We start from the raw sequence: 13,341 nt of genomic DNA on the forward strand, positions 1-13,341 counted from the left end.
TTGGCGTTTACATTTAATTATAGAAACCCATCCTGGTAAAGTCAATCAGCATTTGTAATATTATGGAATACATGTTGGATACTTTGCTGAAAACAACAAATAGCCAATCATAAATGCTGTGCATTTATAGCAAAGGGCACTAATGAACATATTGGGTCAATAGAGCAACCTGAACTAGTTAAATGATTGAAGGACAAGAAAGCAGTTTCGGACAATTTTTGAGTTTTGCTCGAAACATTTATATCACAGTTTGCCAATGATAACACAAAGACAGGTCAGTTCTGAAAGCAGAAAGTATAAAGTATCATGTTTTGTTCCTAATGTCAAGACCTATTAGAGTAAGATAAAAACAAAATATGATGATAAAACACAAGAAGGTTTCCGAGTGTGTGATTGTGATTCTTACTCCTTTTAAAGCATTTTAAGTTTCTATTTTCATTCACTAATGGTCTATTTTTTATTTATTATGTTCAAGACAAGGTCAACACAGTAACTGACATTATCATGAGTCACGTCCCTTTGGTTTACTAAGAAAGCATCTGAGGCATTCCATTTAAAAAGGGAACCGTTGCCAAGAATTAATTCGTCTCAAACTCATCTTTCTTAAACAACTATTTATGAGATGCCCATCATTATTTATCAGTATATTGTGATTGAAGCATTGCTGAAATGACAGGATGTTCAGAGAGTTGGATTCAAGCAGATTTGTGGAAAGTTCATTGGAAGGACAAAGTGTGGTAGGAACGGATGCATCTAGCAGCAGGGATTTACTGCAGTCTTCAGAAATCAAGACGATGGACCAAGAATGGAAATACAGGGAAAAACATGGCAGCCTTTTCGCTAGTCATAATTTTTTCAATGTTTTCGACAGGAAAAAGTTGATCTAACTACTTGTAGGTAACCTGTATGAGTAGAATGAAATCACCTGCCTATATGTAGAGCTGAAATTAGCATCATGAGGGAAAACTAATTTTCTGGAGAAAAAAAAAACTCAAAAACATTCATAGCACTGCCAAACTTTTCTTGAAAAAACATCTCTTACCTCTTCAAGTCTGCGGCGCTGTTCCTTCTGCTCTTCAATGCGTTTCTGTCGGTCATGCAGCAGTTGTCTCTTGTGTTCCTCGGGGTCTCGGCGCTGAGCCGCCAGTTGGGCCTGCTGCCTCTTGTGAGCCTCCGAGCGTTCCTTGTTCTCCTGCTGCAGACGCTGGAAGTCGCGTCTCAGGGTGGACTCGCCGGGAACGTTAAGTATTGAACTAACAACCGAACAAAACCAATCGAAACGATAAATCCCACACGGAATTCAAGTCAACTTCAGCCAAACTTGCATGTATGCGACAACCAACAAGCACCTGGACTCTCTGTCATCACTGCGGTTTTCATCCTCTTCATCGCTGCCACTGTATTCATACTCGGTCTCTTCTACAAGGAAAATCAGAAAAGTAGACTGTATTGTTGAGTACTGCGGTCCACCGACTTAAGAGTCCACAGGTGTCAATGTAATGTGTTGCACTCAAAGCATCCCACTTACCTTTCTCCCCCCTCTTCTTGCGTGTGCGATCAATATGATCTTTGAGTTGAATTCGGACCTGACGTTCGGTGGGCTGGTCCCTGATGAAAGAGTGCTTGAGCAGCTGCTCCGTGGACGGCCGGCTGGGATACGTCTTCACAAGGCAGCCTTCGATAAAGTCAATAAATTTCTTGGACCTGGTGAGAAGGGTATGTTGGAGCACGTTAAGGTTCAATAGAGAGAGAGAGAGAGGGAGAAAGAGGGAGAGAGAGAGAGGAACAGGAGCCATTATAGTCCAAATTGTTGATATAAAAGCATGGACTCAAGTGGAACAAAGTGTATCTTAGCAACTTTCACACGCTTCACCGTGTTTAAAAAAAAAAAAACCCAAGATATGTTATACAAGTGTGAAGAAGAATAAATAAAGCTTTTAGATCATACTCATTTCTGTGACAATTAAAAAACTCATTTAGACCCATTTAGTTCTACAATATATTGACAAAAATGAGTCAACTGGCAAAGTAGCTACTAGATGTTACAAGAGAGCAAACAACAGTACATAAGCAAACTGGAGAAATACTTCTGATCTCAGTAAACTAAACGTGCATGTTCTAAACTGCATGAGGGTAATAATGTTGTTAATACGGGTCATGAGTTGGGAGTATTATTCGCGGAATTGTAAACAAGGAGCGCAGACATTGCTCGATGCTACACCAAAGGGAGTCACAGTCAGGAGTGGGAAAAAGATAAGAGTAGAAAGTCAAACTAGGTGAAATATGTGAAATTCTATGAGCCTGTTCTGACGTTATGATAACGCAGTGACATTTCAAACTTTTTCATTCGAGTGAGTCACAGTTCTACCTCACATGGCCCTAAAGGTTCCTAAAGCATATGTGCAACAGTACCCTGCAACTTCTCATTCAATCAGCTTTGTTTCCATCCAGTGCCGCACATTAAGTGTGATTTATATCCAGTGTGCTTGATTGTTTTTTCACTGCAGTAACAATTTAGGTGAACTAAACCTCATGCATATGGGTCATCTGATTACGACCACTGTCCAGTGAAGCAGCTTCTTCCCACCATTGTTAAATCACGATACATATTAATGTGTGCATGGGTTCATCCATTTCAGTGACAAATAATGTGTTGTAATTGAAATGGAAAAACAAAGCGCCAGCATAGAAAGAAAAGGTGAGTTAATGCACAACAGGAGGTGTAAACGGCACAGGTGCTCACTTACCATTTTTTAGACTTAAGTTTTGGAGGAGGGTTCCTGGGAATCAGAAACAGGGCCCTCATCGGATGCATGTCACACAAGGCTACAGAAATGTAAAAAAAAAACATTATGATGGTCAGTGGTCTTACTGAGCATGCAGAGAGCCATAGGACAAAAAAACTGCACATTAGAAAAAAATGTAATGTTCAATAGAATATTCCTGATTTCCACACATGGTAGTATGCAATAATACAGGCCACCATTACATGCTTCTTGCATCCTCAAACATGGATAGAGCTGCTGTTATCCAATCTTTCCTGGTGCCTCAGGCTTATTGTTACACTGAATGCAAGAGCAAGGACTGTGAGTCATTGTGTTCCCAGCGTAGGTAGGTAGCTAAACCTGACTGGTTAGCTTCAGAGTCTCACAGTAAATAGGCTTTTGTAACACAGTCTTTTGGACATATGCAACGTGACTGAGACTGCCAAAGGCGAGGGGCTAATTTTCACTGCTGCATATCAAGTGCCACATTAGACAGAAGAGGGAATCACTTATACATACATGTGCTTCATACAACATGCATCCATATAAGAGAATGAACGGATCCCTCGCCGATTATTATTGCTGGTTATTTCCAGTTCCATCAATAGCTTGTTGGATTACAGGATTTAGTCCACAGAGTTGCATACTGCGCTCTCATTAAATTATTTAAAACGACACCTGGAGAGAACTCTTGTTTGTTTAGGCCTTGAGCTGGTAAACTGTACAAAATGACTGTTCTTACATTCATTGTACAGACAGCTCGTATTTTTAGTGCTCATGCTTGCTTACAAAGGGGAAGATGATTAACAATTTAAGTGTTCCACAACAACTAAGCATATCACAATATGGCCACTGGCATGTGTGCCATACTGTTGTAACACAATGAATCCCCGGGAATCTGTTGTGAAATTCTGGGGGATTATTTGACTAAATTCAATAATTAAAATCGGTAAACTAAATTATAATAAAACAGTATGTTGACTATAACTACTCCTAACAAGTGGTTATTTTAATAGTCATGATTTATATTTAATGCATGTAAGATTTAGGAGAAAATAACCTAAAAGTGCTATTTGAAGAAATATTGAACAACAATTGCCAAATCACCACAAGTTAGCTAATCCCAACATCAGACCGGTGTGGAAATAAATAGACATCACCAAATATCCATGACCATTATCCTGTCGCCTCTTTAAATGTACAAATCTAACCATGATAGAATTTGTAGTTACCAGGACCATATAAGTGACCATGTAAATAACATGCCGTGGTTCAGATAACGGCATTATGGATTGTTAGAAAACTAATAATAATCCAATGGTTTTGCACATGTCAACTGGCTAATGATTAAATCAAATGAAATTAAAGAGTGCAGGCATTGATGTGTTCAACAAGACCAGATCTTTCATATTGGCATGTGCATAACTATTTCGAAACAATTCCAATCATGGACAGAACATCGTAAACCGTTGTTTTGCTCTTTACAGATAGAATATTGCATTTCTTAAAAACACCCTTCACACCACATTCATTGATATTTTCTTTTCATCGACTAATAAGTCTACTGGCAAATTGTTCAAACATCAATGCCACAGTATTATCTAAAGGAATACTGCAAGTTTTTAAGTAGAAAACATATTTCAGTAATCAGACTGAGGGAGTGAGTAAGCACACACTGCATAATTTATAACGGCACATCAACACCAGCTCGACAGTCGGCCTGCATCCCTTATGTCATTCACAGCAGCAGCAGCAACATGATCTGCAGGAGCTTCATGCAGTTGCCATTGGTAATGTGAAAAGGGAAAACATTTTAGAAGGTTTTTGTAAGTAGCAGTAGTAGAAATTTAGTTTGAATAGAAAAAAACTCTACTCCACACTTTAAAATTGCTCTCCAGACAAGCAATACTTAAAGATACCTTGTTTGGATACACACACTCAAGCACTACTCGCAAAACGTCAAGTATACTTGGCTTTCAAGTGAAACTTATTGGAAAATGGGAAAAAAAAGCTAGTGCGACAGTAATATTGCATCATGAAAGTAGAGCATTTCAGTATAAGCATGCAATAGTGATTTCCTAATCTCAAACAGAGAACTTTTCACCATGAAGCGGCCATCAATGCAGGACGTGGCCAAAGTATGTCCACTTTTTCTTTCTGTGACTCTCCCAGGCTGTATGCCAATTCTAACTGAACCAGGAAATGTAATGGCTCATGCATGGATTAAACACCTGTTGTGAATTTTGTCGTCAACAAACAGCAACTTGAGCACCGAAACATTGAACAGATGGATATGTGAATTCAAAAGTTCAGAGAAGGTCACCTTTAAAGGTTAGAGTGCATCCGGGGTCCATCTGTAAATTTCACCTAAAAGCTGAACATGCTTCATTTTTTTTTCGACTCCTGCAAGTTGCGTCGAACATGTGTTTTTCCAAATACCTTCTTATGTTGATTTGGATTTGACTTCTCTTAATATTCATGTTAATGAACCTCAATGTCTCTTAATCGTGATTACAAAAAAACACACAAAGCCTTCATCTAAGATTTAACGTGACATGAAACCTGCATCTAGTGTCAGGCTGCACATGCGTCGCTTTCCACGGTGTAAATGAGCGACTGGTCAAACGTAGCAGCACACAAAGCCCGACAGGCTCCCAGCTCAGACATTATTTACCAAACTCTTCAGCGCTTGTGTAATTTTCTTTGGTTTCACACCAAATCTACCAGGCAGACAGATCTTCCTACTAAACACACTACAGAGATCTGCACAAACAGCCTCCACAGGCCAACTGCCAGCTCACGACTACACTACCTTGATTACAGTGAGTCAGCTGTCCATCTGAAGGCACAGACAAGCATGGCGCACATGCAGGACAGGCTCATTCATGAAGTCTTTTAGAATGGGCTTTGGAACGATGAGAAACGGCCCGATACCTCGTGCATAAAACTGCATGAGTCACCGGAAAACCGGTGGAACAGGTACGTAAAGTGCAGATACTTACGGGGAGCTCCCTCCGCCATCTCGATGGCTGTGATCCCCAAAGACCAGATATCACTCTGTGAAAACACACGGGGTGGGCGAGTCAGTGCCATATTCATGCTCCCACAGCACTGCTCGTGCACATTAAAGTGCAGAATCTGTTACCCTGTAATCATAGGTGGAGTCGGGGTTCTCGTCACAGGCAATAACCTCCGGTGCCATCCAGTAGGGCGTACCGATGAAGGTGTTTCGACGACCAACAGTCCTGTCCAGCTGAGCACTCACTCCAAAATCAACTGTGGGGAAAAAATGAGCCAGAAGTGGTTTGAACCACAAAGGATACGATGGATTTATTTCAGTCGTGCGCATTTTCAAAGATTTGACTTACCAAGCTTGACCTCTGCATTCTCCGTTAGTAGCACATTCTGGCCCTTAATGTCTCTGTGGATTACTTTGTGAGCATGGAGGTGAGAAAGACCCTGTTCACAAAAAAATACGTCTACATTGGTCAATAGTTAGTGACCACCATTGGACTCCTGTTTTCACTGGTGTTACAATGACTTCTCACCCTCAGGATCTCTCTGCAGATGTAAGCAATCCAGTCCTCCTTCAGAGAGCTGCCTTTTGTGTTTTTAACCAGGTCCGTCACTGATCCAGCCCCACAGAACTCCATCACCAACTATGCACGATAAAATACAAACTTGTTGAACGCACCGATTCCGTCAGAAAATCTTGAGAGCAGGGGCAAAAGGATCGACTCACCCAAAGCTGGTCATCGTGTCCTGGTGGACTCTTCTTGACAAAGGCACCATAATACGTGGCAATGTTGCGATGGTGGCTGTATTTTTTCAGCATGTTAATTTCTGCTTTGATCTCCTCTTCTTCCTCCTCTGTAACATCCATCACCTTGATGGCAGCCAGCTGGCCAGTCTTCACATGACGGCCCTGATTTAAGAACAAGTAGGCTCATTACTACAGCTACCAGTGGTGTTTAAAAATAACCAGACTCAATATTTCCAAAACTTCAATTTTCACTCATTAAACTGAGACGAATTGCTTTTGTTCACATCACTTTGCCGTCCTTATTTTACATTTTCTTCCACTTGAGTCTTTTATCTCTTTGTCAATACAGTTTATAGTACCGACACTAAACTTTTTTACTGACATAGCAATATGCTAAACATGCCAAATCAGTTGGAATCTGATAAATTAACATGGCTACTGAACATTTGACAAAGAGTGGGACTATAAACGGGTTTCTTTGATTCTGACTTGTTCAGTCATGTCAAACTTGAGACTATACGTTAGAAATGCTGCACTGATCAGTTGAAAACTGTTTTTACCCAGACTTAACAGGCGTCATGGCTCACCTTGTATACCTGTCCATATGTGCCATTGCCAACAACCTCGACCAGCTCAAAGATCCCCGCTGGATCCTGTGGGAGACAGCAGCAAGTTTATTTGTCATCCAACATGGTGGCAGTCCAGAGTCAGTTAAACCAGGAAATGCATTAGCTGTGCCTCGGTAAGCTGCATTAATTCAGCATTTTATATACAAGAAATCTCCATACTGAAAAAGCTGTTCAATAAACTGATATCCCGATTCGGTGAAAAATGCTTAATTACAATGGCAGCACTGAAAGCACACCATACTTATTTGTTTTTAAGTGGGTGATGCTCACTTTGTTCTTCGTTGGATCCTCCACATTTACACTTCAATGCCGACGCGACGTGGAGGTTATATTTCATGTTGTTACACTCATGTTCCTTCAGTGCAGTGCCACCTTTATTCACTAAAATACTACAAAACGCACCTGTTCCGGTAGCTGCTGATGTGAGCCTGCAGTTATATTTGCACAAAGGCTAAAACAAAACAAATCTAAAAACAAACACTGCTGCAGTGCTCGCCGGGGCGAGATCGTTTAAGGTGCGTTTTTAGTCATAATTTCAGAGCTTGCTTAAACTTTTGAGTGAGCAAAGTTGCGGTTCTGTACGATCTGTCAGGAGTATCGTCACATAAACACACACAGCTCTGAAATCATTCATTAAAACCGCTAAAGCCTATTTAAATCCAGTATTTCATTTCCACAGTTAAGCCCAATCATCTTCGCTGCCCACTCAAAACCACCCACAAAACTTCACATGGAAGAAGCAGACACACAGATTCACTTGATATTGATGCGAGGTTACACGCACAGAGATGAATTCTGACAGCACGGGCACAACCCCAGCCTTTTCTTCACTTGTTTATTTAATGTTGTTGTGCCATGGACACATTTTTCACCGACATTAATAATGAGGAATAGGTTGCTTTGACTCAATTATGCAACCCCCCCTCCCCAAGAGACAAGGGAAAATGACTAGCAGTTCCACTTTCATGTAATTTCAATATGGCTTTAAGAAGATGTGTGGGTGGTGAGATTGCTGCTTTGGGTTTAGAATGTACACCATGACCTATCCTGCTTTCATCCATTTCCAATGATGGCTTTTCTACATTTAACAAGGAGGAAAATATTTTTCTCCAGAATAAGGAATGAAAGTGGAAAACAGCATATATACATTTAGGAAAGCTTCAGCTGTAGAACTGATCACACATCTGATGTAAATGCACACAACTGATTAAACAGCATAAATAAAGGCTTTGATGCATGGTATATACAGGGAAGAAAAAAAAAAGACAGGGAGCCATGACGTAAAAGAGGAGGCAATAGGAAATGGCATGGAAGGGAATAATGTAATGATAAGAGTGGGTGGAAAGGCAGAGGTGGTAGCTTCACCCACGTCCATCATAGTGGGATGAGAGGAATGAGGCAATAGAGGGGGAAATGTACCGTTGCGTACAAAGAGGAGCACATAGAGATAAATAAACTGTCTGTAAAGACTGCAAAAAAAAAAGAAGAGTCAAAATAGCAGTAAAACCACACAGAAATTCTAGGAGGAACCTCCCTGTTTCTAGCATAACTCTGATACTTAATGCAAACATAATGATAGCATGGTAATAAAAAAAAAAAAAAAAAAAAAAAAGCTTGATATAACGATGGGGAACTTTGTAAAGCGAAGCAATCAATTAGCTAAAACGTCAAGCTGTGATGAGCCTCCCCCAAAAAAATGAGTGACCACATCCGTGGTTACACAGCGGCTACAATTGTCAACAGTGAAATTTTTCCAGTACTATTTTGTGGGTAAATGCTTTTGGACTGGAAGGTATGTGAAGTAATAATTAACACAGGAAGTAACAATGACACGACAAAACAAATTTGGTTCGTCATTTCACTTCTATTTTATTTTGTCAGTTTTGGGAGTGGTGTATATACTTAACTATTAAAGTCCAACAAGCGTTTCTCACGCTTACATAGAGTTCAAACTACTCTTAATGTAACGAAAGATGAGGAATTTTATTTTAAGAAAGCTGCTGTTGGTTGCTCAACAGTATTCAGTATTTGAAACCAAAGAACAACCAAACTTAAAGCAAAAAAAAACACATTGTGATTTAGGCTCAAAAAAACCTATTAACTCTATTTGAATGAACTTTTCAGGGATGTTTTGTCATCATCCAAGGACCAACTGATTAGATTTTCAGATCAATCAGCTCCTGGAGAGGTAAGATATTTCACACAGTGACGTTGTTATTATTGATCTTAGCATTGATATGAGATAACGGCCTACATGCTCGCGATGCTAACTCGGTTCCACAAAGAAATGTGGCATTGGTGAAGGTATGGGCTCGACAGTGTCCATTCTCGTTTCACCAGAGTTGAACCACATCATCAAGTACAGACAGAGTGAAACAATCACTTGTGGTCAAAGAAATACTCAGAGCCACGATTCTCAAACGATGGTACTCGTACCCACTCGTACGTGGGGGAAAGTCAGAAATAAATATATTTGGAAAACAATCTAACGTTATGAAAATACTACAAAACAGAATGAAAAAATATAAAGCATCTAAAAATATTTTTGAAAACAAGTAATAAGTCCATGAGTAATATGCTAAGCCTGCACTACTATATGTTCAGGTCAGCCATAATGGTGGTACCGTACTTGGAGAACTCGATATTGTTGATATTAACCACAGATTTCGGATTTGAGTTCAGAGAGTTGATATGTAATTTATGTCACCTGAAATAATCATCAATGTTTGTTTGGTTTGATTTTACCTTGAGCTCTGTTGGCAGTAAAAACCAGTGTTGATGAGACATCAAACTGTTATGTAACGCTCGACTACTTCTTCACGAAGTAGCATTTCTAACAAATTCTGTAAGCAAGCATTTTTTTTAATTCTTCCTTACACAAGAACTTTGAAACTCCATGCTTTCGTAAAGTTGTTTTCTCGAGCACAAATTGCAAAACAACACACGTGGGTGATGTTTTTCCAATAGTTTCACACTATCCCATCACTTTAATGTTAACGCTTGATATGTGCCGCAATCCAACAATGAACAAAAGAATGCTAGCTAGTAAACAACGCTTCATTTAAAAGATTCAAAACAAATGAAGAAAATACATAACACATTTGTAAAAGCTTAAGGATAAGCAATGAGCAGTGATTTACACCAATTGCAAATATTACTTTCGTTTGTTTACAATTCACAACACAGAAAAATAATCCTGCAACTCAAAATGTTATATATATGATAATTCAGTTGTCTTAATGATCACAACCATATTTTTCCAATGCTAAAAAATATTTTGGATTTATATGTTGTAGATGACTGAGAAAACAATAGATTTTCACAACTCACTCATTTAGAAGTGCCTGTACATTGATATAAAATAAAATGAGCATTTGCACTACATGCAATGTAATGTTTCTAATATGACACCTATTTCAGTGACAAAGCTTCGGCATGGTTCTACTACGAATAAAAACTTGGTAGTTGGGTAAATTGCCCCAAATTTCCACTGAGACACACAGACATGGGAAAGTGTTGCTCTAAAATTAAAAGATATTTGGAGAATTTCGGATTCTGAGATGTTTAATGAAAAATGGCAACCTTTCCTGATATATTTAAAGTTTTTACAGACTTTACCAATAAATTGAGCAAACGAAAACAGGTACTTTTTCCTTTTTCCACTCTTTTAATTATCTCTCCAATAGTTTCTATTTTCCAGTTACTTATTTTTATTGATTGAATTTTTGATTGATTGAATTTTTGTGGCACTGTGGCTCCGCCATGGTTCATAATATGAATGATCTTGTCATGATCCTACAATGTGGAGATGAAAATGTAAACAATGATGACTTGCTAAACTTGTACTCTTCAATAAAGAAATCAAACAGATACTTTGGGAGAATCTTACAGAGCCCATATATGGTTTTGATTGTATTTACCAATGATCCCCTCTACAACATTCTTTAATAAACAATCACACCTGTTCTAAATGAATCAGGATTTCTCTGTGTTGGAGTGGTGCTACACCCTTTTAGATCCTGCGAAACAACACAAGAGTTGACCTAATATAGAATATAAACAAGAGAAGACCCATAGTCTAAATCCATGGCTTCACTTGCAGGAGGAAGCTGTGATTGTTTTTTCAAGCATTAACCAAGTCCTTGTTTAGATTTCTGAGATGGGTGTGTCAATACACACCTGTTGGGTCACCTCCATTACAACGAAAGGATATATCAAAATGAAGACTCATTACTTATCAGAAACTCTACAAATGGAGAGATGAGTTTTATTCCTTGCTACAGCACTGGTAGCATCAGAGATATATGCTGTGAATGACAGCCATGATCAAAAACAGTTTTAAATCAATGGGCCATGATGGTGAAAATTATGTTTCTGGGTGGAATTAAACAACAAGAAGACGTGAGATCAAGTGACAGGTCTGGAAACAAAAGCGGGGGGACACGTCCGGAGACGAAATGTTGAGACTTTGTTCCATCATGCGTCTGATGGACACGAGAAACTGTAAACACACAAGGCCAGGGAGCGTTTCTCCCACCTCAACTTTGTTGCGTGGGTGTTAAAGCTGTGGCGCTCCGTGTCAAGAGACGAACTGACATAACATCTACTGAGTCCGGCTGGCGCACAATCTCTCACGGATTACGTGCAGTTGCATATCGTGAAATAACCATTAATGATACCCACCCTGAGAGCCGCGAGGTCGATGTCGTCCAGGCTTCGTGTGGGGGCGTTTTCAGACATCGCTGGCGAAACTTAAGAGGCTAACAAGTTAGCCACTTATTTGACAAGAAGTACTTTCAGGAGGAGAGGAGGAGGAGGGGGGGGCGATAAAGTGGCCCCCTTTTTTTTTTTTTTTTTTGGCACTCTGTCTCGGAAAAACAAAACGCAGCAAGGTGGCGAGTCGAGTCCAGCGAGGCAACACAACAACACGGCAACACTCAGATGAGCGGATACATCGCAGATTGAGCCGCAGACGCACCCAGCTAGCTCGCGTCAACTCCGGCCGACTGCTAGAATGTTACCCGCAGTTGTTTCCCAAAACAGGAGAAAAAAAAAAAACAATAGATATATATGGCCCGCAAAGTCTCTCGGCTTGAATCGGGATATTTCAACAAACTGTCAACGTCGTCGTCAGCCAGCCAGCCATCGGGAGCGACCTTAATAACTGTGAGGTTTTAGCTGCGGTGCACCTCCACTGTTGTTGGACACCTTGCTGCTTTCATTTTGACAAGACGCCGCGTCTCCGCTGCTCGACAACATCCCAGCTAATTTGCCCGCGATATAATTACAATGCACGTCGCAGTTGCTGCTGTAACATTAACAGCTTATATGTTAATAGAAAAAAATCACATGAACGTCTCAGTTTTTTTTTAAGCAGGGCGCAACGTCTGATGTGATGGCGTCCGGGTCCGTCCGCACCGCACCAGAACCGAAGAACCGAGTTGTCAGGCTGCCATACCGAACCCGGACAAAAAAAAAAAAAATCTCCACACAACAACAGGGAGGAGGAATTAAAACAGATAATCTCTTTGTTAAAAAAAAAAACGCCTTCCCGTGGCGCAGCAGTTGCCAAACTTGTTAATACGACTTATATATTCCTCAATCTGTGGCGGCGCGAGCAGCTCCCCGAAACACCGCGTCAGGTGCGCGCGGTTCGCCTCGCGTCAACAGCGGAGCTAACGCGGCTAGGCTAGGCTAGCGGGCTAAACTAGTCCCTAACGCAATAAACTTTCCTTCTTCACCCATGTTCCGAGTTGACAGTCGCGCCGAGCACTGCCAACCTTCCGGGGAGGAAAACACGGGCGGACACACGGGCACGATACGCTCCTCGCCCAACGCCGCCCGTAAAACTGGTGCACTCGACGCTGTGAAAAGTTAAAGCGTCGCTTTTTTTCGTTCCCCGGCGTCCAAAATCTGACGAACTTGTAAAATGTAGTCCGACGCTGCCCCTGCCGCTGCAAGGCACGGTGCACTTTCTAACTGCGGAGCACAGCCAAACTTGTTATTTCGCCATGTTTTGCTTCCCCAAGTCCTCCTCCCTCCCTCCCACTCCCAGCCTGCCTTCGATGTAGTCTTGCGGGGCCGAACTGACGACTGGCTGCACAACATACACACACACACACACACACTCCTCAAGTGTTTTCTGCTTCTCGGTGGCTTACGGGGCTTCGGCAGGGACAAATTA

At 40.7% G+C, this 13,341-nt stretch overlaps 1 protein-coding gene across 2 annotated transcripts in view; it reads right to left on the bottom strand.

Moving 5' to 3' along the window:
• The window catches only part of mink1 (misshapen-like kinase 1), a 30,064-nt gene extending 16,988 nt beyond the window's left edge, over positions 1-13,076 (bottom strand). For both annotated transcript variants that reach the window (XM_080508732.1, XM_080508731.1), the window contains exons 1-11: positions 11,841-13,076; positions 7,116-7,181; positions 6,508-6,690; positions 6,314-6,424; positions 6,134-6,224; positions 5,911-6,041; positions 5,768-5,822; positions 2,748-2,826; positions 1,529-1,704; positions 1,350-1,419; positions 1,043-1,253 (exon numbers count right to left, since the gene is read on the bottom strand). In XM_080508732.1, the coding sequence (XP_080364858.1) occupies positions 1,043-1,253; positions 1,350-1,419; positions 1,529-1,704; positions 2,748-2,826; positions 5,768-5,822; positions 5,911-6,041; positions 6,134-6,224; positions 6,314-6,424; positions 6,508-6,690; positions 7,116-7,181; positions 11,841-11,897 (1,230 nt within the window). In that variant the 5' untranslated portion in view covers positions 11,898-13,076. The remainder of the gene's footprint in view (positions 1-1,042; positions 1,254-1,349; positions 1,420-1,528; positions 1,705-2,747; positions 2,827-5,767; positions 5,823-5,910; positions 6,042-6,133; positions 6,225-6,313; positions 6,425-6,507; positions 6,691-7,115; positions 7,182-11,840) is intronic.
• Between the last annotated feature and the right edge of the window lie 265 nt (positions 13,077-13,341).

This window comes from Blennius ocellaris (assembly GCF_963422515.1).
Source record: "Blennius ocellaris genome assembly, chromosome: 14".
NCBI lineage: Eukaryota > Metazoa > Chordata > Actinopteri > Blenniiformes > Blenniidae > Blennius > Blennius ocellaris.